Source organism: Leucoraja erinacea, chromosome 4 (assembly GCF_028641065.1).
Source record: "Leucoraja erinacea ecotype New England chromosome 4, Leri_hhj_1, whole genome shotgun sequence".
Classification (NCBI taxonomy): Eukaryota; Metazoa; Chordata; class Chondrichthyes; order Rajiformes; family Rajidae; genus Leucoraja; species Leucoraja erinaceus.
Genome location: NC_073380.1, coordinates 3,423,650 through 3,451,600, shown reverse-complemented (window position 1 = coordinate 3,451,600; position 27,951 = coordinate 3,423,650). Strand labels below are relative to the sequence as shown.

Below are 27,951 nucleotides of genomic sequence, written 5' to 3'. Positions count from 1 at the left end.
CTGAAATGGAAGCGCCTAAATCCTGGAACTCCTTTCCGCGCGGGTACCTCCTCCTACTGCAGGCCAGCACATGGTTCAAATACTCTCTGAGACCATCAGGGCTGTGAGTCTGCCTCTGACCCCCCCCTCAGTCCGTGATGGGGTGGGGTGGGGGGGGGGGTCCCTCAGCCCCTCACTGTACCTGCTCATTTTAGAGGAATGAGCCGGGTGGTCAGAGGCAGCCTCTGCCCCTTCCTGTGAGCTCCATCACAGCTTGATCTGCCCCAGCCCAGCCCAGCCCAGCCCAGCCCGGGGAGGGGAAGGAGCTCAGGGACACTGCCCACAGGACGCGGTCTCCAGCGCTGGTACAGAACATCTGGCAGTAATCAGCATGGGAACACACAAAAGCAAATAAAATCTGTAAAACCAGGAGTCACACGTTCACACTCCAGAGAAAATGAGAGGGAGGGAGGGAGGAAGGATCGGAGCGATCCCGGTCTGTCCGGCGGGATGGCCGTTCCGCGGGGCTGCGTCGGGCAGCTGGTCACCCGCTGCTGGCTCTCCAAGTATAAAGAGGGAAGGGTACAAAATAATCCAGTCTTTGATCGTCATAACTGCACGTCCAGCAGTCTCTTTTGTAAATACTGTTTAACCTCCTCGATCCCATTCAGCTTCTCCAGCTGGTGGTAAGGCAGCTGTGGGGAAGAGCAGAGACAGAAGGTCAGGCGCTGTCCGTAGACACAAGGAACTGCAAAGTGCCAGAGTAACTCAGCGGGTCAGGCAGCATGAATACGAGTCGTAGAGTCTACAGCATGGAAACAGGCCCTTCGTCCCAACTTGCCCACGCCGATCAACATGCTTGGCACATATGCCTCTCAACCTGTCCTGTTCATATACTTGTCCAAATGTCTTTTGATTGTTGTGATAGTACCTGCATCAACTACCTCCTGTGGCAGCTCGTACCATATATCAACCACACTCTGTGTGGAAAAGGTTGCCCCTTGGGTTCTTGTTAAATCTTTCCCCTCTCACCCTAAACCTGTGTGCGCTAGTTCTCGATTCCCTTACCCTGCGAAAAAAACATAACACACAGCACTGGAACAGACCTTTTGATGCATGTCAAACAGGCCATATTTAAACTCATCTCCTCTCCTACACGTAATCCATATCCCTCCACACCCTGCATATCCATGCGTCTATCTAAAAGCCTGGTAAGCGTCATGATTGTATCTGCCTACAACACAAACCATGGCAGTGCATTCCAGCTACCCACTACACCTTGTGTAAACACTTGCCCTGCATATCATCTTTACACTTTGCCCCTCTCACCTCAACCCTGTGGCCATTGACATTTCCTAACAGGGAAAATGGTTCTGACTGTCTATCTTCTACGCCTCTCAGAATTTTCAGACTCAATCTCCATATTGAAACATATGAGATTATTAAGGGTATGGACACGCTAGAGGCAGGAAACATGTTCCCAATGTTGGGGGAGTCCAGAACCAGGGGCTACAGTTTAAGAATAAGGGGTAAGCCATTTAAAACGGAGACGAGGAAACACTTTTTCACACAGAGAGTTGTGAGTGTGGAATTCTCTGTCTCAGGGGGCAGTGGAGGCCAGTTATCTGGATACATTTGAGGGAGAGTTACATAGGGCTCTTAAAGATAGCGGAGTCAGGGAACATGGGGAGAAGACAGGAACTGGGTACTGATTGGGGATGATCAGCCATGATCACATTGCTGGCCCGAAGGGCTGAATGGCCTACTCCTGCACCTATTGTCTATTGTCCACTCAATCTCTGATGGTGCAGAGAAAACAATTGAGGTTTGTCCAGCCTCTCCTTACAGCTAACCCCCTTGTCCAGTCCCTCCCACCTACAGAGTACATCTCACACACTCTTGCCCACGGTGGGCCGAAGGGCATGTTTTCACGCTGTATCTCTAAAGTCTAAAGGGATGAGTGCGAGGCAGCATAGAGGGAGCAAGACAGCAGCATTAGTTGGGGATTAGTTCCGTAACGAGGCCAAAATTTCCCCCGTGCTGTAGATGCCGAGAGCTGGAAGCTTCCTGAAGTGACGCACCATACCTGCAACACGGTGTATCCTAGTAAGCTGAGGTGGCGATCACGCATGGCCCGGGATCCCACCAGCACATCCGAATTGTGGCAGTAATGCCACTTGTCGTTTACTGACATCACAATCCTGTGGGAAGGGGCAAGGAGCAGTCCGTTACTGGAGATGTACCAACCCAGGGTCTGACTATCCATGCCGCTCATCACTTTACAGTCTTCTATCAGGTCCCCCCCTCAACATCTGACACTTCACAGAGAACAATCCAAGTCAAGAGGAAAATCCAACCTCTCCCTGTAGCTGACACCCTTTAAGGCAGGCGGCATCCACCCAACCTACAAGAAGAGTCCCGACCCGAAACATCATGTTCTCCAGAGATGCTGCCCGAGCCGCTGAGTTACTTTGTGTTCTCTCTAGCACCCTAGTGTCTCTTATTCCCAGGATACAGAAGGCAATGCTGCTCCAACACATGTCAACCTCTCGAGTCCCTGTCAACGTAAAAACTCTTTCTCCTCCTCCAATCCAGTGGAAGGGGTTGACGCACGTACAATCACATCATTTAAAAGACATTTGGGAAAGGTTCATGGATCGGAAGGTTTAGTGGGATAGAGGCCAAACTTGGGCCAATGGAACAAGCATCTTGGTTGACAAGGACGGGCTGGGCTGAAGGGCCTGTTTCCATGCTATATGCCAATATGATTCTGATTCTGATTCATGGCATTTTATATCTCAGGTGACCATTCATCCCTCACCACTGTGCTGGCTCTTTGAAATGTCTCTATACACTCGGGCCTCATTACTCTCTGTCCCCATCAGCTCAACATAGGCACCATGTCTCTGAAGGACCAAAGGAACTAATAGGCAACCTCAGGTCTGTCTATTGAATGACATTAGTATTAGCAACATGGTTAAAGACATAAAACATCACTGCAAACTAGAACGAGTCAGCATGAAAGATCCGGCTTGATCAATTTTATTGAATGATTTGAAACGCGTTACAGTGGACGAGTGTAACTTAGTCGATGCAATGCGCCTCGACCTCTAGCAACGTTTAACAAGGTTCTACACTCTACATTCATGGCAAATGTCAGAGATGGTGAAGTTGGCTGATAGGCAATGTCATTGAGTTGGAAATGATGCAGAAGAGATTCACCAGGATGTTAACTGGGCTTGAGTTACAGGGAGAGTTGGGATACGTTGGGACGTTTTTTCTTTGGAGCATAGGAGGCTGCGGGGTGACAATATTGATCATGAGGGGCATGGATAAAGTGATCGCTCACAGTCTTTTTCCCAGGATATAGGAGTCCAAAACTAGAGGGCGCATGCTTAAGGCGAGAGGAGAGACTCAGAGGGTAGTCTGTATCTGGAAAGAGCTGCCAGTTTCTGGAAAGATCTGCCAGATAAACCAGGAAGCTATAGTAGCGGAGACAATTTCAGCTTTTTTTAGGTTTAGAGGGCTGTGGCCTAAATGCAAGCAAATGGGACTGACCCAGTATGCCACCTTGGTCAGCATAGACTAGATGGGCTGAAGAGCCTGTTTCCATTCTGTACAGCGCTATGGCTCAGTGGAAGAGATAGGAAGCATGCAGAACTGATGACTGATATGGGTGTGGTTGTCAAATGGCAACGGTATTGCACAGCTCTGGCCATCAGGACCACTGGGCATGCATTTTTAGAAATGGTCTGGGCTTCGGAATCAATCAAAGATCCGACAGGGTATCCAGGATAAATGCATTTATCCGGAGAGTGGGCAGTTAAGCAAGGATGAGGATGCAAGAACATGGGAGTCGCAGTAGGCCATTCGGCCCCTCCAACCTGTGCTGCTATTCGTAGAACATAGAATGATACAGCACAGGAACAGACACTACAGTCCACAATGTATCTGCCAAACATGATGCTGTTAAATGTGATCCATATCCCGCATTCCTTACACATCCATGCGCCTATTGAAAAGCCTTTTCAACACCACCATCGTATGTTAAATAGGATCATGCTGATATTCTGCCTCAATGTTTTTTCCTGCCCTATCCCTATATGGCTCGATTCCTGCAATATCCAGAAATATATAAACCTCTGTTCTGAATGTAGTCAATGGCTGAGTCTCCTCTAGAAGCGCTGTTTCCAAGCATTCACCACTCCTTTGAATGACGAGTCCTTTCCATTTGCATGGCCAAGAAAGCACACCAACGCCTCTACTTCCTTAGAAGGTTTAAGATGTTCAGCATGTCCCCAACAACCCTCAACAACTTCTAGAGGTGCCGTAGAAAACATTTTATGCATCGCAGCATTGTTTGGGAACATTTCCATCCTAGACCCCAAGAAAGGCAGTGAATTGTAGACGCAGCCCAAACCATCTACTCCATCTACACTTCACGCTGCCTCGGCAAGGCCACCAGCAAAATCAAGGACGAGTCTCACTCTGGTCACTCCCTCTTCTCCCCCTTGGCAAGAGGTACAAAAGTGTGAAAACGCACACCTCCCGATTCAGTGATAGTTTCTTCCCTGCTGTTATCAGGCAACTGAATCATCCTATCACCAACTAGAGAGCAGTCCTGAGCTACCATTTGATTTGGTTCAACTTTATTGTCATTGCACAAATACGAGTACAGGTACAACGAAATGCAGTTTAGCGTCTGGTCAGAGTGCAAGATAGTAGAAATAAAAAATACTGGTTAAACAATATGTGCACTGTGGATGAATTAAACTGGTACATAGGCAAATAAATGTATGCAGATGGGAGAGTATAAAAGATAGCTAGCGTCGGGACTGTGATTTCTGCAGTGTAATGGTGTTATTGAAAAAGCTGTTCATCAGCCTGCTTGTGCGAGACCTGAGGCTCCTGTACCGCTCCCTGATGGGAGGTGGGCAAATAGTCCATGGTTAGGGTGAGAGGGGTCCTTGATGATTTTCCCGGCCCGTCTCAGACACCGTTTGCGGTGGAGGGCATCCATGGCAGGTAGTTACTTCATTGGAGATCCACGGACTATCTTTAACTTGACTTTAATGGACTTTATCTTGCACTAAACGTTATTCTCCTTGTCCTATATCTGTACACTGTGGACGGCTTGATTGGAATCATCTATAATCTTTCCACTGACTGCATAGCACACAACACAAGGTTTTCACTGTATCTCGGTTAACGTGACAATAAACAAAACTATGCTCATGACAATACCAAATGACTTTCCCCCTTTTCTTGAGCCCAGAGACCACTGCTTCCAGATTCATCTGGGAGGAGAAACATTCCCCCTGTATATACGCTGCTGAGACCTCAAAGAATTTTGTATGCTTCAATGAGGAACTCAAAACTATAAATCATATAACTGCCCCAACCCTGACTAATAACCCCGAAGAACGGTCCCAACCCGAAATGTCGCCTATCCATTCCCTCCACATATGCTGACTATCTGAGCTAGTTATACAGCACAGAAACATGCCTATCAGTCCAACTTGTCCGTACCGACCAAGATGCCCCATCTAAGCTACTCCCATTTCCTAGTGTTTGGCCCCTATCCTTCTAAATCGTTCCTATCCATCTACCTATCCAAATGTCTTTTTGATGCTGTTATAGAACCTGCCTCAACTACCTCCTCTGGCAGCTCGTTCCACATACAGAGTGTGAAAAAGGTGCCGCTAGGTTCCTATTAAATCTTTCCCCTCTCACCATAAACCTATGTCCACTGGTTCTTGATTCCCCTACCCTGGGTGTAAAAGACTGTGCATTCACCCTATCAAGCCCCCTCATGATTTTATACGCCTCAACCTCTTGCGCTCCAATGAATAATGTCCTGGCAATGCCCAAACTCTCCCTGTAACTCAGGCCCTCGACTTCCGGGAACAACCTCGTAATCTTCTCTGCACTCTTTCCAGCTTAATGACATCCTTTCCATAGCAGGGGTGACCAAAGCTGAACATAATACTCACCAACATTCTCCGTATTTGGACTTTTCCTTATTTAATCAAACTTTATCTTGCACTAAATGTTGTACCTGCTATCCTGCACTTGTACACTGTGGATGGCATGATTGTCTTTTCTTTGACTGAATAGCACGCAACAAAAGCTGTTTACTGTCCCTTGGTATACTTGACAATAATGAAGTAAACTAAACTAAAATGTAATCTCTCAAAACTCTCCATGATTTTGAACCACATTAACATCTCCTGTTAACCTTCTCTGCCACCAAAACAAACAACGCCAGCTTCTGCGGTCTCCCTGCAGGAGCTGAAGAGCCAGGTCAGGGTATATACTCCGTAAATCTCCGCATCCTCACCATAGGCTTGTGTGTCGCCCTGGACTTGGACCGGAGATTGCAGCTGGGCGTCTAACCAGTGATTCATATAGAGTTTACAGCAATTTCTTTGGTTCAGAACTGGTTCAGGCAATTTTTTTTGCCTCGGACCACTATAACAGCCCCAGTGTAAACCTGAACACCACCTCGGCCGCATTGGAGACTCTCAGACTTCACCAGATAGAACCTTACTGGCTTTATTTTGCACTAAATGTTATTCTCTTTAGAGTCAGAGAGTCATAGAGTGATACAGTGTGGAAACAGGCCCTTAGGCCAAACTTGCCCACAGCAGCAAACAATGTCCCAGCTACACTAGTCCAACTTGCCTGCGCTTGCTTCATATCCCTCCAAACCTGTACTATCCATGTAACTGTCTGTTTCTTAAACGATGGGATAGTCCCAGCCACCACGGCCTCTGGCAGCATGTTCCATACACCCACCACCCTTTGTGTGAAAAAGTTACCCCTTGGATTCCTATTAAATCTTTTCCCCTTCACCTTAAACCTATGTCCTATGGTCCTCGATTCCCCTACTCTGGGATGGAGACTGTGCATCTACCCGATCTATTCCTCTATTTATCCTGTATCTGTACACTGTGAAAGGCTCGATTGTAATCATGGTTAGCAGGCAACAAAAGCTTTTCACTGTACCGAGGTACACGTGACAATAAACTCAACTCTGTCCAGACAGTGTGAATGTTCCCTGTGTACTGACCTGTTCACCTGATCGCTGTCCCGGCACCTCTCTTTGTCGGTCAGCAGTGGGCTGGAGAGTTGCAATGGTGGGGGCACTGGACTCACCAGCTCGCCCTGCCCCACCCGGCCTGGGGTCTCGGGGTAGTGGGGGCTGTCGTAAAAGCTGGGGGTGGGCTGCTCCGTTCTGAAGAGGTTGTGCTCTTGGTTCTGGGGCGGGGTGTCAGATTCCTCGTCCAGGATCTTGCCGATGGGGAACTGGAAGAGGGAGCTGGAGCCGATGATGGGGGAGCAGCCGGTGGTGCTGGGCGGCTGATTCAGGCAGTCGGACGGGCTGCTGAGGGTGGAGCTCTCCTGACTCTCCAGCGACTGCTCCTTGGTCAGGCTGTTGTAGTAGCTGGCCGGCGGGTAGTACGAGTTGTACTCCATGGTGGTCCCCGGCAGGATGGGGGCTGCGCTGGAGACGGTGCCACCGGCGGCGGGGCGAGCACGGCTCAGGAAATCCACGTCGGCCCCCCGCTCTCCCTCTCTCTTCTCCTTCACCGCCACGTCGTTGTGGCAAAAGGGCGAGAACGTCTGGAAGTCGGCGGTGAGGGAGGAGATGTCGGCGTTGGCATGTGGGGCACCGGGCTTCTCTGTGGACTTTGAAGTTGGGATGGAGGGACACAGAGGAGTGCCGGCACTGGGAGTAGTCCCGTTTATATGAAGGACATTTCCAGATCCATTTATCCACAGTAAGAAGTCTGCAAAAAGGAAAAGATAATCACACATCCCAGAGTCAGGTTAAATCACACACTTCCACACGAACAAAGGAGACGGCAGAAAGTGGCGGACACTGCCTGGTCCCTCCCACAGTGCCTCCCACAGTGCCGGCGTTCCCACAGTGCCGCCCCTCACACAGTGCGGCGTTCCCACAGTGCCGCCCCTCACACAGTGCGGCGTTCCCACAGTGCCGCCCCTCCACAGTGCGGCGTTCCCACACACACACGGCGTTCCCACAGTGCCGCCCCACACACAGCACGGCGTTCCCACAGTGCCGCCCCACACACAGCACGGCGTTCCCACAGTGCCGCCCCACACACAGCACGGCGTTCCCACAGTGCCGCCCCACACACAGCACGGCGTTCCCACAGTGCCGCACGGCGTTCCCACAGTGCCGCCCCACACACAGCACGGCGTTCCCACAGTGCGCCCCACACACAGCAGTGCGGTGTGCCGCCCCCCACAGTACGGCGTTCCCACCCGCCCCAGTCAAACAGTGCCCCTCCCACGGTGTGGCCGCCCCACAACAGCAGGCATTCCCACATCGCGGCGTTCGACCCCCCCTCCCACAGTGCGGCGTTCCCACAGTGTCACCCTCCCACAGTGCGGCGTTCCCACAGTGTCACCCTCCCACAGTGCACCCCTCCCACAGCGAGGCATTCCCACAGCGCGGCCCCACCCACAGTGCGGCGTTCCCACAGTGCGGCATTCCCACAGTGCTGCTGTCCAGAACACAAGCAGCAGCACTGTATCGGAAGCAGGTAATGTGAGGTTATCCACTTTGGTAGCAGGAACAGGAAGGCAGATTATTATCTGAATCGTGTCAGATTAAGAGAAGGGGAGGTGCAAAGAATCCTGGGTGTGCTGGTCCATCAGTCATGGAAAGTAAGCATGCGGGTATAGCAGGGAGTGAAGAAAGCTAATGGCATGTTGGCCTTCATTGCGAGAAGATTTGAGTTTAGGAGCAAGGAGGTCCTACTGCAGATGTACGGGGCCCTGGTGACACCACACCTGGAGTACTGTGTGCAATTTTAGTCTCCTAATTTGAGGAAGGACATTCTTGCTATTGGGGAAGTGCAGCGTACGTTCACCAGGTTCATTCCCAGGATAATGGGACTGACGTATGATGAAAGAGCGGGTCGACTGGGCTTGTATTTACTGGAATTTAGAACAATGAGAAGGGATCTTATAGAGACATATAAAATTCTTAGAGCATTGGACAGGGTAGATGCAGGGAAAATGTTCCCAATGTTGGGGGAGTCCAGAACCAGGGGTCAGAGTTTAAGTATTAAGGGGCAGGCCATTTAGGGTTGGAATGAGGAAAGGCATTTTCACCCAGAGAGTTGTGAATCTGTGGAATTCTTTCACACAGAAGGCAGTGGAGGCCAATTCACTGGATGCTTTCAAGAGAGAGTTAGATTTAAATCTTATGGCTATGGGAATCAAGGGATATAGGGAAAAAGCCGGAATGGGGTACTGATTTTGGATGATCAGCCATGATCATATTGAATGGTGATGCCGGCTTGAATGTGCCGAATGGCCTACTCCTGCACCTATTTTCTATGTTAAGAAGCTGAAGTGAAGTGCTCTTTAAGGTACTTTAGACTACTAGACGGCCCTCCCATATGATCGGGTGTAGGCTCAATCTTCCAACCTGGCACACTGTGACATTTGCAACTGTAATGCTATAATCTTGACATTTTGCACTCTTGTATTTTTCTCTTTGCAATCTTGGTGTATTTGTGTGTCACGTGATTGTACTCATGTATGGTAATAATTTTACTGGAGAGCTTGCAAAGCTTCTCACGGCACCTCCATACACTGACACTAAACTAATGCCAAAGTCGGGTAGGGTACTGGTGCTTATAACACAGCCGAGCAGCTCCACGGGACACAGACTGTCTTCCTACCTGTGTAATAGCCGGGAGGTAGAACCTCGTCCTGCTTGTAACACTGGTCGCCCAGCAGCTGCCTCAACGCCTCCGCCACCAGCCCCTTGTAACTGGCAAGAGATTAACGAGGTTGGCGTCTCAGATAAACAATAGGGAAATGAAACCGCTCATTGTAATCATTACAGCGTTCACAAGAAAAACCTTAAGATGTTTAACAACGGAATACCAAATAAAGACATTTGTGAAAGATAGACGCAAAAGGCTAGAGTAACCACTCGGGTCAAACAAAAGAAAGCTTTCCCCTGACTCTCAGTCTGAAGAAGTGTCTCGACCTGAAACATCACCTATTCCTTTTCTCCAGAGATGCTGTCTGACCCGTTGAGTTACTCCAGCTTTTTATGCCTATCTTCAGTTTAAACCAGCATCTGCAGTTCCTTACTACACAAAGACATTTGTTGCATCAGGGGGGGGGGGGGGGGGGGGGGGGGGGGGGGGGATTATAAGAGGAGGGGGGGTTGGGTCCGGAGGGATGTGTGCAGACAGAATTCAAGAGCCTGAATGTGAGGGTAAAAGCTGGGTTACCAAGATAAGGGAAGAGAGAAGAGGTGGATACTTGAAACAGGAACCAGAAAGAGGTGGCTAGTGGAAAGTAAGCATGCAGATACAGCAGGCAGTGAAGAAAGCGAATGGCATGTTGGCCTTCATAACAAGAGGAGTTGAGTATAGGAGCAAAGAGGACCTTCTGCAGTTGTACAGGGCCCCAGTGAGACCACACCTGGAGTATTGTGTGCAGTTTTGGTCTCCAAATTTGAGGAAGGAGATTCTTGATATTAAGGGAGTGCAACGTAGGTTCACGAGGTTAATTCCCGGGATGGCGGGACTGTCATATATTGATAGAATGGAGCGGCTGGGCTTGTACACTCAGGAATTTAGAAGGATGAGAGGGAATCTTATTGAAACATATAAGATTATTAAGGGTTTGGACACACTAGAGGCAGGAAATATGTTTCCGATGTTGGGAGAGTCCAGAACCAGGGACCACAGTTTAAGAATAGGGGGTAAGCCATTTAGAACGGAGATGAGGAAAAGATTTTTCACACAGAGAGTTGTGAATCTGTGGAATTCTCTGCCTCAGAAGGCAGTGGAGGCCAATTTTCTGGAGGCTGTCAAGAGAGAGTTAGATAGAGCTCTTAAAGATAGAGGAGTCAAGGGATATGGGGAGAAGGCAGGAAGTGATTGTGGATCGAATGGCCTACTCCTGCACTTGTTGGCTATTGTCAAGGAATGTACAATGGCAGGAGGTTAGAGTGAAATCAGAAAGAAAAAGGAAACATCTTTGGAGGGAAAGAGCAGGGAGTGAGAGCAGGACGTTTGTAAAGAACAGTGAGCCTCATCGTATCCATTGCGTACCAGAGATAAGGGCGACAGACCATTTTTCTAGGGAGATGTGAGGCGAAGTTTTGTTTACAGACAGAGAGTGGTGAGTGCCTGGAACGTGCTGCCTAGTGGTGACAGAGAGTGGTGGAGGCAAATACAATAGTGGCGGTTTGGATCAGCACATGGATATGCATAGAATGGGAGGGGTGGAGGGGTGATCATGTGCAGGCAGATGGGATGAGATTTTGCTTGGCATTGTGTTTGGCACACACATTGTGGGCTGAAGCGCCTGTTCCTCTGCTGCAGTGCCTGTTCCTCTGCTGCAGTGTTCTATGTTTTCTTCAATGTTTGGTCTCAGAAAGAGACAGGGAGAAAGAGAGAGGGAGGGAAAAAAAGAGGGAGAACACGAGATAGTAAGTAAGAGAGGAAGAAAAGGAGAAGGAGAAACTGAGAGAAGGAGAAAGAGAGGAAGAAAGGGAGAGAGGGAGAAAGAGAAAAAGAGACAGAGGCAGAGAAAGGATGTGAGAAGGGAGAGGAATAGGTGGCAGTGTGAAGACCAGCCTTCCACTATCTTGTCAGCCTTGTCATGGAATCGTAGAGCTCTACAGCACAGAAACAGGCCCTTCAGCCCACCTTGACCTGCCAACCAAGGTATTATCATTGCATGCCTGCTTGGCATCTTGGTGTTGGCACCAGTGGGACTGAAGGGCATTGCCCACAGGAGGAGGTTTGGGGTTGGGAAGGGAGGGTGAGAAAAGCCCACGTACAGTAAAATAATTGAGGCGGAGTTCAAAGTGAGCACTGACCTGTACTTCCTGTTGACATCGTCTGCCGTCAGTACGCGGTCAAACATCATAACCTTGTACCTGTCTTCCAGTCGGGGACCCTTGTAGTCACGGTATTCCAGCTCGATGGCAGCGTCCAGAAGTGACAGGTACCGGCGCACAATTAGACCATAGGGACTGCCTGCATGGGGAAACGCAAACAGTCAGGAGCTCACGGTCACACAGAGTGACACTCGTGTGCCACTGCCAGAGTGCCCAGGTTACCCAGTGATCGCTGAAAGTGCCGCAAAAGGTAGATTGGGTGGTCAGGAAGGCTTTCAGCATATTGGCCTTCATCAGTCAGAATATTGCATATAGAGGTTGGGAGGTCATGTTACAGTTTAGTTTAGTTTAGGGATACAGCGCAAACAGGCCCTTCGGTCCACCGAGTCCACACCGACCAGCGATCCCCGCACATTAAAACAAGCCTACACACGCTAGAGACAATTTACACTTATACCAAGTATACAAACCCAAGCCAATTAACCTACAAGCTTGAACATCTTTGGAGTGTGGGAGGAAACCGAAGATCGCGGAGAAAACCCACGCGGCCACGGGGAATACGTACAAACCCTCGAGTCCTGGCCAAGGGGAGTACGTACAAACTCCGTACAGACAGCACTCACAGTCGGGATCGATCCGGGTCTCTGGCACTGCAAGTACTATAAGGCAGCATCTCTATCGCTGCACCACTGTGCTGCCTGTACAAACATTGATGGGGTCAAATTTGGAATATTGTGCTCATTCTTGGACACCATGTTATAGGAAAGATGTTGTCAAGCCGGAAAGAGGCGAGAAGAGTTACGTGGATGTTGTCAGGACTCGAGGGCCGGAACTACAGGGAGAGGTTGAGCAGGCTGGGACTTTATTCCATGGAGCGCAGGATGATGAGGGGTGATCTTATAGAGGGGGATAAAATCATGAGAGCAATAGATTGGTAGTATTTTACACCGCAGGGGAATCGAGAAGCAGAGGACATAGGTTTAAGCTGAGGGTAGAAAGGTTTAACTTTTTAAACAAAGGGTGGTTGGTAAATGGTAAATGGTGGCGGGTAAGTGCCAGAGGAAGTAGTTGAGGCAGGTACTATCACAGCATTTAAGAAACATTTAGACAGGTACACGAAATGGAAGTAATATGGGCCAAAGGCAGGCAGGTGAGATTAGCGTAGATGGGGCATGTTAGTCGTCATGAGCAAGTTGGACCGAATGGCCATTGAGAGCTATTTGCAGGTTCCAGAGGACACACGATACTCACGGGGTTCCCGAGTGGGAGAATTGCACAGACCAGAAGAACAGAATCTGAGAATGAGAGCCACAGTTACAGAGGTGACAGTGGGAGCTAAACAGCGGTCCTGAATTCGGTTTTGCAATAGGGCACATGTACGGGCCCTTTGTACCACTATGTCCTTGCCGAACATGATGCCAAATTAATCTAATCTCCTCTGCCTGCACGTGATCCATAGCATTCCATTCCCTGCACATCCATATGCCTATCTGAAGGCCCCTTAAATACCACATTCATATCTGCCTTCACTACCAACACTGGCAGCGGGTACCAGGCCCCCACCGGCCACCGTGTCAAAAAAACATCTCCTTGAAACTTTCTCTAGGGTGAAACCTTCAGTGGTCACTGTGCAGAGCCTCTGTCAGTGTGCTCCCTCCAGTACACACTGTACATCCCCCTCCTCACCCCAACAGCGAGACCACATTCCCTGCCCCACGGTGGGTGCAGGTCCCACTGCCAACATTGCCCCCGTTCTCCCCCACATACTCATCACGTTGTTGACAAACGCAGCGGAGAAGACTCGGTCGAGAATGGCGCCGGGGAAGTGTCCAAGCTGAAACATGGACATGAAGATGTTGACGGTGGCCAGGGGAGAGTTCATCGCCTTCACCTCCAACACCGACTCCAGCTTCTCAAAGAACTTGTCCGCGTTGGTGGGCTTGTAGTTCATGCGGCTGAACGGGAAGACCAGTTTCTGAATTACCTGCCGCATAGGAAAGCACACGGTTAAACACTGCGGCCGTGTAACGGGTTGTCAGTGGGGACTGGCAGAAACACACTGCGTAAGCAGCAACATTCATACAGCTCTGGTGCCGACGGTGGGGATCACACTCTCAGTACGAGAAAATCTCACTCAGTGCCAGCAACTCTAGGATAGAAAGGAGATGAGGAAGGGTCGTGCATCTGTGGAATTCGTTGCCACAGACAGCTGTGAGGACCAAGTCATTGGGTATTTTTAAAGTTAACAACTTCTCTTTTGAGAAGCAAGGAGAGGGAAGAATTACATTTCATGTTTTTCTTCAAGTTCAAGTCAAGTCAAGAGAGTTTATTGTCATGTGTCCCAGATAGGACAATGAAATTCTTGCTTTGCTTCAGCACAACAGAATATAGTAGGCATGAATACAGAACATATCAGTGAGTCCATATACCATTAAATAAATATATATACACATAAATAAATAAGCAGATAAAGTACAAATAAACAGATAATGGTCTATTAATGTTCAGATTTGTTTCAGTTGAGTTTAATAGCCTGATGTCTGTGGGGAAGCAGCTATTTCTGAACCTGGACGTTGCAGTCTTCAGGCTCCTGTACCTTCTACCTGGTAGCGGGGAGATGAGTGTGTGGCCAGGATGGCGTGGGTCCTTGATGATTCTGCCAGCCTTTTTGAGGCAGCGACAGCGACTGATCCCCTCGATGGTAGGGAGGTCAGAGCCGATGATGGACTGGGCAGTGTTTACTACTTTTTGTAGTCTTTTCCGCTCCTGGGCGCTCCTTACAATGCTATGGACGACAGTGATCGCAACTTCTACTGAAGTGCGGATGGCCATTGGCCCACTAGAAGCTAATCCGCCCTTTGACAGGTCTTGATTTTGGTCCTGCTGGGGGTCCACAGCCCCCTCCTCACCTGGCAAACCAGGTGGGGGAGACGGTTTAGTTGCTGATCATCCAATCATAGGGCAGGTAGCATAGAACCCCCCCAACCTGACCTGGTGTTGAAGTTAAGATTGACAGATTTTGGAATACTAAGAGTGTCAAAGGTTACGGGAAAGGGCGAGAGAATGGGGTGCAGAGGGAAAAATAGATGAGCCATGATCAAATCCTCCACCGAGGAGGGCCCGTTTCAAATGGGCCGAATGGCCTAATTCTGCTCCTGTCTTATGATATACTTACACAGCAAATTCAGATTCACATTGACCCTCAATACATATTCTTTCTCGCGTACTATCTAAACGGTACATTCATTCATATCACATGCTTTCCCCATAGAATCATAGAGCTGTACACCACAGATACAAAGTTGCCATTCTGGGCTAGTCCTATTTGCCTGTATTTGGCCCATATCCCTTTGAACACTTTCCATCCATATATCTGTCCAAATGTCGTTTAAATCACTGTACCTGGTTCCTCATCCCCGAGTGAAAAAGGTGCCCCTGAGGGTAGTAGCTGTAAGGAGAGGTTGGACAAACTTGTATTGTTTTCCCTACAACCTGAAGTATAGAAGTTTATAAAATTGCGAGCGGCATAAATAGGGTAGACAGCCAGAACCTTTTTCCTTGGGTGGAAATATCAATACTAGAAGGCATTGCTTTAATGTGGCTGCCAGAGGAGGTAACTGAGCCAGGTACTATAACAGCTTTTGAAACACACCAACGCAGGTACATGAACAGGAAAGATTTAACATGATACTAGACCAAGTGCAGACCCGTTGGGTCTGCTCCCCCAACGCAGCCGTTCCCCACCCGTAGCCCCCACGGGAGACGTGGTCCTCCAACTCAAGCCGTTCCCGAACATAAGATTCCAGCACTCAGCAGTGCGGCTGTTTTTAAATGGCGTCTTTGAGGCGAGAGGAGGGAGCCAGCAGCCGTTATGGTCACTGGCCAGCAGGAGGCGACAAAATGAGTGAGTGGGGGGGGGGGGGGGGGGGGGGGAAGAAGGATTTTATTTAAAATGTGTACATAAACATGAAGAAATTTAATCAGGAGTGGATACTTGGAATGAAAAATGAAATCTCAACCGAAATGGAAAAAATCTCGGCGTTTCTGGGTCTGGTGTTGGCATAGCAACGAATCAAAGGCTGGCACCCACAAGTCAGGCAGAAACACACACACACACACACACAGCCAGCCACAGAGTTTTAATATTATATAGATAGATGGGGCAAATACGGGCATATGGGATCAGTGTAGAAGGGGCATTGTGATCGGCATGGATGTTGGGCCGAAGGACAAGTTTCTGTGCGGTATGACTCTTTGTGTGGAGCACGTTTTTTTTTACACAGAGTGTGGTGGATGCCTTGAATGTGCTGCTGTGGGTGGTGGTGAAGGCAGATACAATAGTGGCACTTAAGAGTTTTTTAGATAGGCACATGGATTTGCAAGAGATGAAGGGATATGGGTCAGAGGAGATTAGTTGAACTTGGCATCATGTTCGACATTCATGGTGAGCTGAAGGGCCTGTTCCTATGTGTACTGTTCTATGTTCTACATATTGTCTTTCATGATACAGAACACATCCGTGACGTGTGAAACCTTCAGCGGTCACTGCCCCGACGCCCACAGGCACAGCACTCCGCCTCTTTGACAGAGCCTCCTGCACACACTCCAGTCCCCCCCTACACCCGCTACTCTAGACCCACACCACACGTGGGGGGGGGCAGCTGAAATCCAGTACCTTGCTGTCCAGATAGTCTCCCTTTTTGATGAGGAACTCAGCGATGGTGTCGAGAAGCTTGCTCTCCCGCAGCCGATGACGGGCAATGTATTTCGCTATCAATGCCATGGTGTAGGGCGTGATGCTGTCCACCTTTTTGGGAAGTTCCTCTGAAACACAGAGAAGTATCATCACATTGGAGGCTTTGGAGGCAGAAGCCCAGTGTTTCGGGTACCACAAATAATAACCGCACCAGCATCGGGAAAGTCGTCTGCATCGTGCCTTTGGCTTGAAGCAGGAATCTCTGCTGAGACAGCAATGTGTGTGGAGGACTGACCTCAACCTTCAGCATTGAATCCTGTGCACAGGCCGAGGGTTGCACAAACATTCTGTTACAAAGGTGGGAGGGTGGGGGGGGGAGGAGAGGAAAAATGGAACTTGCAGAGATAAAGGGCACAAATACGGACTGATACTGAATCACAAAGTGCGGGAGCTCAGCAGGTCAGGCAGTGTCCCGTGGAAGGAATTGAGGAGGGAGGCGAGGATTTGTGATGACTTTCATTACTGGTGTCCAGCTGAGTGGATGATGGGTCATTGGAGCGGCATTCAGTTGTTGTCATGCAAGATTGTGGAATATTGCAATGCTCATTTAAGATGCAACTGTACTTTCATGAGTCAAACTGCATTCTTGTACACCTAGTCCTGTTGTGTCACGTATTTTTACAATACAAATTGGATATAACACGACTCATGAATTAGGGAACACTATTTGCATTATGCAGGCTGAATTGGGTATATCATGATCTCATTTGGGAACTAGAGAACCACTTAAAAGTTTAGTTTATGGTTTAGTTTAGGGATAGTTTAGTTTCGCGATATTGCGTTGAAACTGGCCTTTTGGCCCACCGAGTCCACGCCGACCATTCATCACGCGGTGCAAACACGGTTTTTGCTGATTAACTAATCAAATCACAAGGTTCCAGAGGAACTTAGCAGGCCAGACAGTGTCCGGGGGGGAGGGGAGACACACACATGGACATGCAGCGTTTCGGCTTGGGACTCTCCTTCAGTTTAAATGACCACATCTAGATAAAAGTATCTAAAATTATTTTTCCCACACTACCTCGGTAAGGCCATCAGCGATGTGCCTCAACCCGGTCACTCCCTCTTGTCCCTCTCCCATCAGGCAAGACGTGCAGAAAATGCACACCTCCAGATTCAGGGACAGTTTCTTCCCAGCTGTTATCAGGCAGCTGAATTGTCCTATCATCTGTGAGAGAAGAGTCCTGACCTCCCATCGATCTCATTGGAGACCCTCGGACTATCTTTAAATAAACTTTATCTTGCACTAAACGTTATTCCCTTTATCCTGTATCTGTACACTGTGAACAGCTCGATTGTTACAATGTATAGTCTTTCCACTGACTAGAGTGCTTTTCACTGTACCTCGGCGCACGTGACAATAAGCTACTCTAAACCTGGGCTTGTCTCTAGAGTTAGCTGCTCCCTACCTGCCAGGCTGCTGATGAACTTCTCCTGTCGGTTTTCGTAGAAGATCTGGGAGCTGAAGATCAACTCCAGGGATTTGTTGCTGGCCTCGCGGCAGCAGGTAGCCAGCATCTCGTCCAGTAGGCTCATCTCGTGATCCCTGACGTTGGCCACGTGGCCCAGCGTGTGTTTGACCAGCCGCAGAATCTTGCGGTTGTTGAGGAGCTGCTCGCTGGTGTAGGAGTCGGAGTGCAGGGCCTGGGCCCGCAGCCGGTAGTAGGAGAGCAGCAGGAAGAGGGTCTGGGGGTGGCGCTCCTTCTCCATGTTCTTCTCCAGGCCGCCCAGGCAGCTCTCCAGCAGCGGGTGCTGCGTGGACCTGTGCAGCTTCATGACACTGCTGAACACCATGGAGATGTCCTTCTGGTTGAACTGGCTCAGCCGCACACGCGCCTCTTCCTCCAGCACCTGGACTATCTTGGAATCGCTGGGAAGACCTGCCGGAGGAAGAGAAGAGAAACCCGTTGATGTATAGAAGGAGCCAGGGGGAGTTGGACCCATCCTCACGGGATAGTCCAAGTCTTTACTGCCCGCCTCTCACCACCAGGCTGTGGTCGGGTCAAGGTGCCGCCGGTGGGGGGGGGGGGAGGAGGAAGGGCGTGGACGATGACGAAGAAGGGAAGAGTATTTTTTGTAACTTTGTCTGTACCATTGTGGCGACTCGTTTGTGTAAGTTGTATGCAAAAACAAAAAATTTCACTGCACCTTGGTACAGATGACAATAAAGGTGTCATCACAGCCATGGGCTGCCTCAGGTACATTAGACAGCGCAGATGATTATCAATTACAACAGGATCTTGAGTGGGCGGAGGAAGGTTGTTTTTGAGACTGGAGGCCTGTGACTAGTGATGTGCCTCAGGGTTCAGTGCTGGGCCCATTGCTGTTTGTGGTTTATATCTATGATTTTGTTGAGAATGTAAAAGGCATGACTAGTAAATTGTCAGATAACCCTAAAGTGCCTGGTATTGTGGATAGCGAAGATTGTTATCACAAATTGCAGCTGGATTACAAGGAACTGCAGTTGCTGGTTAATACACAAAAGGACAGAAGGGGTGGGGAGGAAGAAAGTGCTGGAGTAACAGCGGGTCAGGCAGCATCTCTCGAGAACATGGATAGGTGACATTTCGGGTTGAGACAGACTAACCGTGGGGGGGGGGGGGGGGGGGGGGGGGGGAGGGGGAGAGGGGAGCAGAAAGCTAGAAAGGGTAGAGACGGGACACAGCCTAGCGGTTATTAGGTGGATGCAGGCGAAGGGATTTTGATAGACAGATGGTTGAAACAAAGACCAGATATAAAAATAGACAGTGTGAGATAGGATTGAAAAGTTGTGAATGTGTGAAGCTAGAGGGGGGGGGGGGGGGGGGAAACATACAAGGGGAACGGGTGGGGGGGGAAGAAAGGTATAGGTGGGAGTCTAGGTGGGGAAGGGGGAGAAGAAAAAAGGGGAGGTGTGGTGGGGGGGTTAGTAGGAGGTCAAGTAAAGTTTAAGAATTTGTTGGGCTGTTTACTACAGGTGGAACACGAGATGCTGTCCCTCTGGTTTTTGTGTGGCTTCACTCTGGTAATGGAGGAGGCTCACGACAGAAATGGGGAGGGGAGTTAAAGAGGTCAGCAACCAGGAGATCCTGTAATCCTTGGCCTACCAGGTGCAAAATGGTCGCCGAGTCAATGCTTGATATCGCCGATGTATAGGAGGCCACATCGGAAACACAGGATGCAGGATCTTGATCAGCTGGGCAACTGGGCTTCAGAATAATGGCAAATTCAGATAAATGTGAGGTATTACATTTTGGGAAGTCAACCCCAGGGCAGGACCTTTGTTGTGAGCAGTGGCGCTCTGGGAAGTGTGGTAGGCCAGAGGGATCTCGGAGTACAGATATGTAATTCTCAGAAAGTGGCATCGCTTTTTAGTTGTGATGGTCAAGAGGTCTTTTGGCATTCTGGCCTTCATCAGTTAATGTACTGAGTATAGAAGTTGGGAAATTATATTACAGTTGTGCAAGACATTGGTGAGGCCGGCCGCACCTGTGTTCAGTTTTGGTCACCCTGATATAAGAAAAAATGGAAAAGTTGATTATTCTTTAAATGGAGAGAGATTTGGAAGGGGTTGATGTTTAAAAGGATCAAGGTATCCTTGAACGTGAATCACGCAAAGTTAATCTGAAGGGACATCTTTTACACTCTGAGGTTCGTCCTGTTTCTCTGCTATACAGTTCTATGGCTCTGTCAGCTCAACAAGTCCTACGATGCCCATTCATGCAGGGAGATTTAAGTACAGGAGTATAAATGGAGAATTCAGCTCCAGCAAACCAGAAAAGATTTTGCAACAAGTTTTAGTTTAGTTTAGAGATACAGCATGGATACAGGGCCTTTGGCAGCCATCATTTCCGACCAGTATCACCCATTCAGACTAGTTCTATATTATCCCAATTTCTTATTCAGTCCTATTTATAGAGGAGTAATTTACAGAGGCCAGTTAACCTACAAATCCCCACGTCTTTGGGATGTGGGAGGAAGCCAGAGCACCTGGAGGAAACCCACACGGTCATAAGGAGAACATGCAAACTCCACACAGCATCCGAGGTCAGGATCAAACCCGAATCTTTGGTGTGATGAGGCAGCAACTCTACCTGCTGCGCCATTGTGCCACCCTTACATTAAGTCCTTCATTTTGTTGGGAAATTTTATGCAATGGAGACACAAGAGACTGGGTGGCGATCTGAATGTAGCCCAGAGCATCACACAAACCAGACTCCCCTCCATCCACACCTCATGTTGCCTCAGGAAAGGATCGAACACGAATCCCGGGTGCTGTGAGGCAGCAACTCTACCTGTGCTGCCTTTCCTTGTGGATAACTCCCGGTGCGAGTGAGAAATGGGTCAGATACCACCATTCCGTGACTGATAGTGGAGAGGAGAGGGATGAAAGCATCTCTTACCCAAGGCAGCCACGGCGTACAGGCAATTAACAATGCTGAAGTTGTCGAACTTGGAGCAGTCGGCCACGATGGAGGCGCAGAGCGTGTGGAACTCATCCAGTTCCAGCGTCTGGCCGTGGGCAGAGTCGTCACTGGCTGCGGCCGGCCGCTGCTGCAGCAGCTGCCCGATCTTCTGCAGGGCAATGGGGTAATGGTTGTAGGAGATCTTGCCGGGGTTCTGTGTCACCCAGCGTAGCACCTCACCCACTGTCCGTGAGCGGTCAATCAGCCGCTTCATGGTGAAGAAGGTGTCATAGCTCATCTTCTCATGGATGAAGTTCCAGGTTTTCTTCTTGATGCGGTGGTGGTGGTGGTGTTTCTGCTTGTGCCCATTGTGCCGGCCCTGGTGCAGCTGAGAGAAGTGTTCCAGGTAGGCGGCCCATGTGTTGTGTGGCTTGCAGGCGTGGTAGTGGGCTGCGTGCATGGTACCCTGGCTGGTGGCAGGGCAAGGGGCAGCGTGGCAGCAGGCCAGGCGGAGCAGGCGAAGGAGGCAGCTCAGGCCAACTTGGTTCAGTCCAGCTAGCAGAACGCCTTCCCCCCTCGGCAGCGGAGACCTGGAGCAGTGCAGAGGCAACCTTTGCATCTTAGGCACGACCCACCTCCAGGGAGAGTGCAGGACAACAGGAACCTGGAGGAGCACACAGAGGCAGAGTGAGAATCCACACACAGTGGCGGACCTCTGCACCGATAGTCAGAGTCCCCTCAGCACAGGGGGCCAGTTGGCCTATCCATTCCATGCCAGCTCTTGATACAGCAAACCACACCGTCCTGTTCTGCTTTATCCCCATTGCATGCAATTCATAAGTCCTAAGAACAGAATTAGGTAATTCGGCCCATCTAGTCTACTCCGCCATTCAATCATATCTTTCCCTCTCAACCTCATTATCTTGTCTTCGCCCCATAACTCCTGTCACCCTTATGTATCAAGAATCTGTCAATCTCAACCTTAAAAATATCCATTGACTTGGCGTCTGCAGCCGCCTATGCCAATGAATTCCACAAATATATCTCAAATCTGAAACCATCACATACTTATCCAATTTCCTTTAGAAATCAAAGTGCTGGAGTAACTAAGCGAGTCAGGCAGCAGCCTTTGGAGAACATGTGCAAGCGACGATTTGGGTCAGGACCCTTTCTTAGATTCACCCTAACCTGAAACGTTACCTATCTGTGTGCTCAACAGAAGCTGCTTGAACCGCTGAGTTACTCCAGTACTTTGTGTCTATGAAAAATGTCATCCTTGTGGCTACACCTTCCTCCAGAAATTATCTTTGCTTCGACCACCTATATCGGCAACAAGTTCCACCATAGAACTGCACAGCACACAACCAGACACTTTGGCCGTACTATCTGCCCCAACTATCTCCTCTAGCAGCTCGTTCCATATGCCCACCACTACCCGCGTTAAAAACTTGCCACTCAGCTTCCTATTAATTCTTTCCCCCTCACCGTAAACCTATGCCCACTAGTTCTTGATTCCTTACCCCAACAAAAGCCCACAGCAATTCTCCTTATCCATGCCACTCATTATTTTAATCACCTCTGTAAGGTCACCCCTCAGCCTCCTACGCTCCAGGAAAACTGTCCCAGGTTGTCCAATCTCTCTCCTCATAACTCAATCATTCCAGTCCTGGTACCATCCTTGTGAATCTTTCCTGTGCTCTCTCCAATTTATTCACATCCGTCCTGTAGCTATTGGGAGGGGTCAGGGGGCTGGGCATTGCAGAAGAGAGCAGCAGGGTAGCCAGGTCTGGGACAAAACGATTGGCTCCAATGTGGAGGGTGGTGGCTAGGAGAGCTGTAAAAATAGGACAGAGGAGATTTTTTGGGTACAAATAAGCCTCCAGGATGGTGCTAGTGTCCAGGATGTCTCCGAGCAGTTGCAGGGAAAGGTCAAGGAGAGTGAGCAGCCAGAGGTCGCTATGCACATTGCTACCAATGACAGTGATGATGTGGAGTGAATAGGGCAGATAGATGCATCGGTGAGGAGTCAAGTGCAAGGAGGGGGGAGGAGGGGGAGGGGGGGGGAAAAAGGAGGAGGGTCGGTACAGATTGGTGCAACATTGGGATCACTTCTGGGGCAGAGGAACGAGTCACACCTGAACTGCCGGGGGTTTAGGGTTTCAGATTTAGGTTTATTATTGTCATGTGTACCGACGTACAGTGAAAAGCTTTGTTTCCCATGCTATCCAAACAAATCAGGATCACAAAGTGCTGGAATAACTCAGCGGGTCAGACAGGATCTCTGGAGAAAAAGGATGAAGTGTCCCGACCTGAATCTTCACCCATCCTTTTTCTCCAGAGATGCTGCCTGACCAAGTTCCTCCAGCACTTTGTGTCTATCTTTGGTCTATACCAGCTCCTGTAATTATTTGTTTCTATTTCATTCTAGATCAGATAATATTAAACATAAATACAATCAAAACAAATTCAAGAACAATAGGTAAAGCACAGGGTACAGAATATAGTTCTCAGCATTGTTACACACCATTTTCAGTGACAAAGTCTAACGTCCACAATACTTTGGCAGGGAGATTTGCTAGTGCTACGCATGAGGGTTTAAACTAGTCTGGCAGGGGGTGGGACCAAAGTGGTAGAATGGCAGAGGGCAAGTTGAGGCAAATATAAATGTTAAAGCAAGTTTAGTAGACAGGACAGGCGGGGCCTAGACAGGGAGCAGGAAGGTCTGACTCAACTGCATTCATTTCAATGTTAGAAGCCTGGCAGATAAGGCAGGTGAACTCAAGGCAAGGGTTGGTGTGTGTGGTTGGATATTACAGACATAACACAGACATGGCTGAAAGTGGGACAGGACTGGCAGCTTAATGTTCTTAGGTTACAGTGGTATAGAGGGAAAGACGTGATAGAGCAGGTGGGGTTGCGTTTATGATTAGGAAGTTGCAGAGATACTTAGTGAGAATATTCCTGGAGGTTCGTCAAGTGAATCTAAATGGGTGGAACTCAGAAATAAGATGAGGATGATCACACTGATGGCTTCGTAGTACAGGACCCCCAATAATCAGTGCAAATTAGAGGAACAAACATGATGGGAGATCGCAGATAACTGTTGGAATAATAGGATTGTAATAGTAAAAAAAAAGACACAAAGTGCTGGAGTAACTAACCAAGAAATTTGGACAGGAAAGGTTTAGAGGGATATGGGTCAAATATAGGCAAATGGGACCAGCTTAGATTAGACATCTTGGTCGACATGGATGAGTTGGGCTGAAGGTCCTGTTTCCGTATTTATGACAAAGGGTCCCAACCTAAAATCTCAGTTATTCATATCCTCCAAAGTTGCTGCCTGACTTGCTGAGTTACTCCAGCACCTCCTGTTATGAAATGTGGATGGGCAAGTGACTGAAGGATCAGTGAGGAAGCACTTTGGCACCCCGACCATCTATTTGCTTCAAAAATAGTTATGGAAAAAAGAAAAAAACTGATCCACAAGTTACAATTAAACTGAAGTGGGGAATATTTTGGAGGTTTTCGACAGGAACTTGTAATGGTTGATTGGGAGAGGTCTGAAGAAGAATTCCGACCCAAAACATCACCCCTTTTTTCTCCAAAGATGCTGCCTGACCCACTGAGTAACTCCAGCACTTTATGTTTAAGAAGGAACTGCAGATGCTGGAAAATCGAAGGTAGACAAAAAACGAAGGTATATATCTTTGGTATATAAACCAGCATCCGCAGTTCCTCCCTACATAAAATTGATTGGAAGAGGTTGTTTGCCGGTAAAGGGATCGCCGCCCAGTGAGAGATCAAGGCCAGCATGTTCCTGTTAGAGAGAAGGGCGAGGTCGACAGGAGTGGGGAACCTTAGTCGACAAGGAATATGGAAGCTCTGGCCAGGATAAAGAAGGTATAGGCAGCCGGGATCACGGGATTCGCCTGAAGAGTACCAGGGATGGAGGAGAACTCAAGGGGGAAATCAGGAGGGTAAAGAGAGGACATGAGATGGCCTTGGCAGCTAAGGTAGAGAATCAACATAGAACACAGAACAGTACAGCGCAACAACAGGCTCTTCAGCCCACAGTGTCTGTGCCGAACATTCAGAAAACTATTTATTTGTATTCCTAGATCCCACTGCTCTCCCCAACACTCCCCACGGCTCTGCCGCTCACTGTGCATGTACTGGGTTGACTTCCCAAAATACACTTATCTGCATTAAACTCCATTATCCATTCTACAGCCCACCTGCCCAGCTAATCAAGATCCTGCTGCAATTCTTAATAACCTCCTTCACTGTCTACAATATCACCTATTTTAGCGTTATCTACAAACTTAACCCATCATGCATTGTACATTCTCATCTAAATTATTGATTTAGATAATAAACAGCAATGGGTCCAGCACCAATCGCTAACCACAGGTCTCCAGTCGGAACCTTCCAGCACCACCACCTGCTTCCTACCAAGAAGTCAATTCTGTATCCAGTTAAATTGCTCGCCCAAGATCCATTCTCAGCGAGAGCATTAATATAGAATCCCAGGATCCTTGGCGACTTGGAGGAGAATATTGGTGGAATCATTCGGAAGTTAGCAGATGCCACCTAAATTGTGGTGTGATCAACAGTGGAGAAGTTGTCCAAAGTTTCAACAGGATCGAGATCAACTGGTAAGGTGGGCAAAGGAACAGAAGATGGAATGAAAGGGCAATGTAAAACATTTTGTAATGGATCTGCACAGTAGATCCGGTAGATATGGCCAGTGGATATGAACAGTGACCTGGGGATACAAGTGCACAGTTTCTGTAAAGGGGAGACACGGGTGAACAAGATGGTGAGGAAGGAGCATGGCACTCGTCAGATGGGGCATTGAGCACATGAATTAGGATGTCATATAACAGCTGAGGACACAACATGCTGGAGTAACTCAGCGGGTTATAACCATATAACAATTACAGCACGGAAACAGGCCATCTCGACCCTTCTAGTCCGTGCCGAACACATAATCTCCCCTAGTCCCATATAGTCCCATAGTCCCTATAGTCCCATAGGGTTATGTAGTATCTCTGGAGAACATGGATAGACAATGTTTCAGTGCGAGACCCTTCTTTGGAAATGTGACATCAATCCATTGGAGGAAGGATGAGGACGTAGTGCAGAGAGGTTTACTAGAATGCTGCCTGGACTAGTGGGCAATAGCTACAAGAAAATGTTGGACAAATCCTTGTAGCATTCTCCCTGGAGCACCAGAGCTTAACCTGGAAGTTTATTAAATGATGAGAGGTACAAACAGGATATGCAGTCAGAGTCTCTTCTCCATTGTGGAAATGTCAAATATTGGCGGGCATAGCTTTAAGGTGAGAGTGAGAAAGTTTAACGGAGATATGTGGTTTATTTTCACACCGAGTGGCAAGGTCCCAGGAAATGGTAGAGGCAGACACTTCTTCAGAGGCATTTTGACAGACACTTGAATGGGCAGAAAATGGAGAATCCCCGTGTTATACTTGTAGGATTAATTATACTGGCATCATGGTCAGCACAGACACAGTGGCTGAAGGGCCTATTCCTGTGTCATGCTGTACTGTTCTATGTTCTAAGTGTGAAGTGAAACAGGCCAGGACATAATAAATGACAGTGTCATCAGAAGTGTTATTGTGCAGCCCAACCATGGGGTCCATGCCAGTGATGACACAGGTATTCAGAGTGGTGAGGGCAGCATATGGCATGCAGAAACTGCAGATGTTGGTTTATACAAAAGGACACAAAATGCTGGATTAAATCAGCAGGTCAGACAGCATCTGTGGAGAACATGGATAGGTGATGTTTCGGGTCGGGATCATTCTTCAGACAGATTTTGAGGGGGGTAAGTTAACATTTTGCAACCCTTAAATCCTTCTGTCTCATATCTTCTGTTTTAATCTCTGGCCTTTGCTTAAACCGGGAGGACACAAAGTGGTGGGAGTAACTCAACTAGTCAAGCAGCATCTCTGGAGAACGTGGAGAAGTTATCTCTGGATAGGTGACATTTCGGGTCGAGACCCTCATCAGCCCATTCGTTCCAACCATCTGCCAACTAAACCCCACACCTGTGTCTAGCTATTACCTGCCTTGCAAAAGTGGCTAACGGGTAACCTTACAGATGGTTATAAAATGAGAGGGATAGATAAGGTAGATCATCACAATCTGTTGCGGAATCTAAAACGAGCGGCCATCAATTTTTAAAGAGGATATGAGTGCAAAGTTTGGCCATAGAGGTGGCATGAGCAGGTGCAATGACTACATTCAAAAGGCATTCGGACAGGTTGATGGATAGGAAAGGTTTAGATTGCAGATACCAAATGCAGGTAAATGGGAGTAGCTCAGAAAGGCACTTTGGGTGGAATAGATGAATCGGACAGAAGGGTCCGTTTCCATGCAAATCTATAATACCCCTCACTCAGGCCACTTCCTTCCCTCTTGCTCGATCTTCCCAGCAGAGGAACATGCTTGGCTCTCTCCCCTTCCCCCACATAAAATCACAGCTCTGAACTTTGCCTCCCCTCCCCCAACCCTGCAGAAACACCACAGCATCAATAAATGTTAATGGAACGACTGATTGCACATCTGTATCTCAGGGCCAGTGGTAGAGCCGTCCTCACCAGTACTCCCCTCCAGGGTTACAAGGTCACATTCACCCTCCCCAGTTCATCACCCAAGGGTTAAAACAATACAAACCTGTATCCAACAGTACAGTAACTCATTGTCACAGAATAAGTACACTGGCAATATTGTAGACTCGTACCCCACTGCTACATTGATGAAAATGTTAAACTGTTCATAAGACACTATCTTGAATAACTGGTTCGGTAACTCGAACGCCCAGGGATGAAGGAGATTACAGAGAGTTGTGGACGCCGCACGGCCCATCACAGGTACTGACCTCCACACCATCAAAGAGG

The 27,951-nt window shown here is 48.6% G+C and overlaps 1 protein-coding gene across 1 annotated transcript; it reads right to left on the bottom strand.

Moving 5' to 3' along the window:
* Positions 1-80: 80 nt before the first annotated feature.
* fastk (Fas-activated serine/threonine kinase) lies at positions 81-27,951 on the bottom strand. The gene is made up of 10 exons (XM_055633549.1): positions 27,933-27,951; positions 21,026-21,692; positions 18,053-18,523; positions 16,563-16,711; positions 13,655-13,871; positions 11,867-12,026; positions 9,702-9,793; positions 7,052-7,772; positions 2,066-2,180; positions 81-674 (listed from the first exon to the last, which is right to left on the bottom strand). Exons 2-10 carry the CDS (start codon positions 21,645-21,647, stop codon positions 588-590), a joined length of 2,634 nt encoding a protein of 877 aa, XP_055489524.1. The 5' UTR covers positions 21,648-21,692; positions 27,933-27,951; the 3' UTR covers positions 81-587.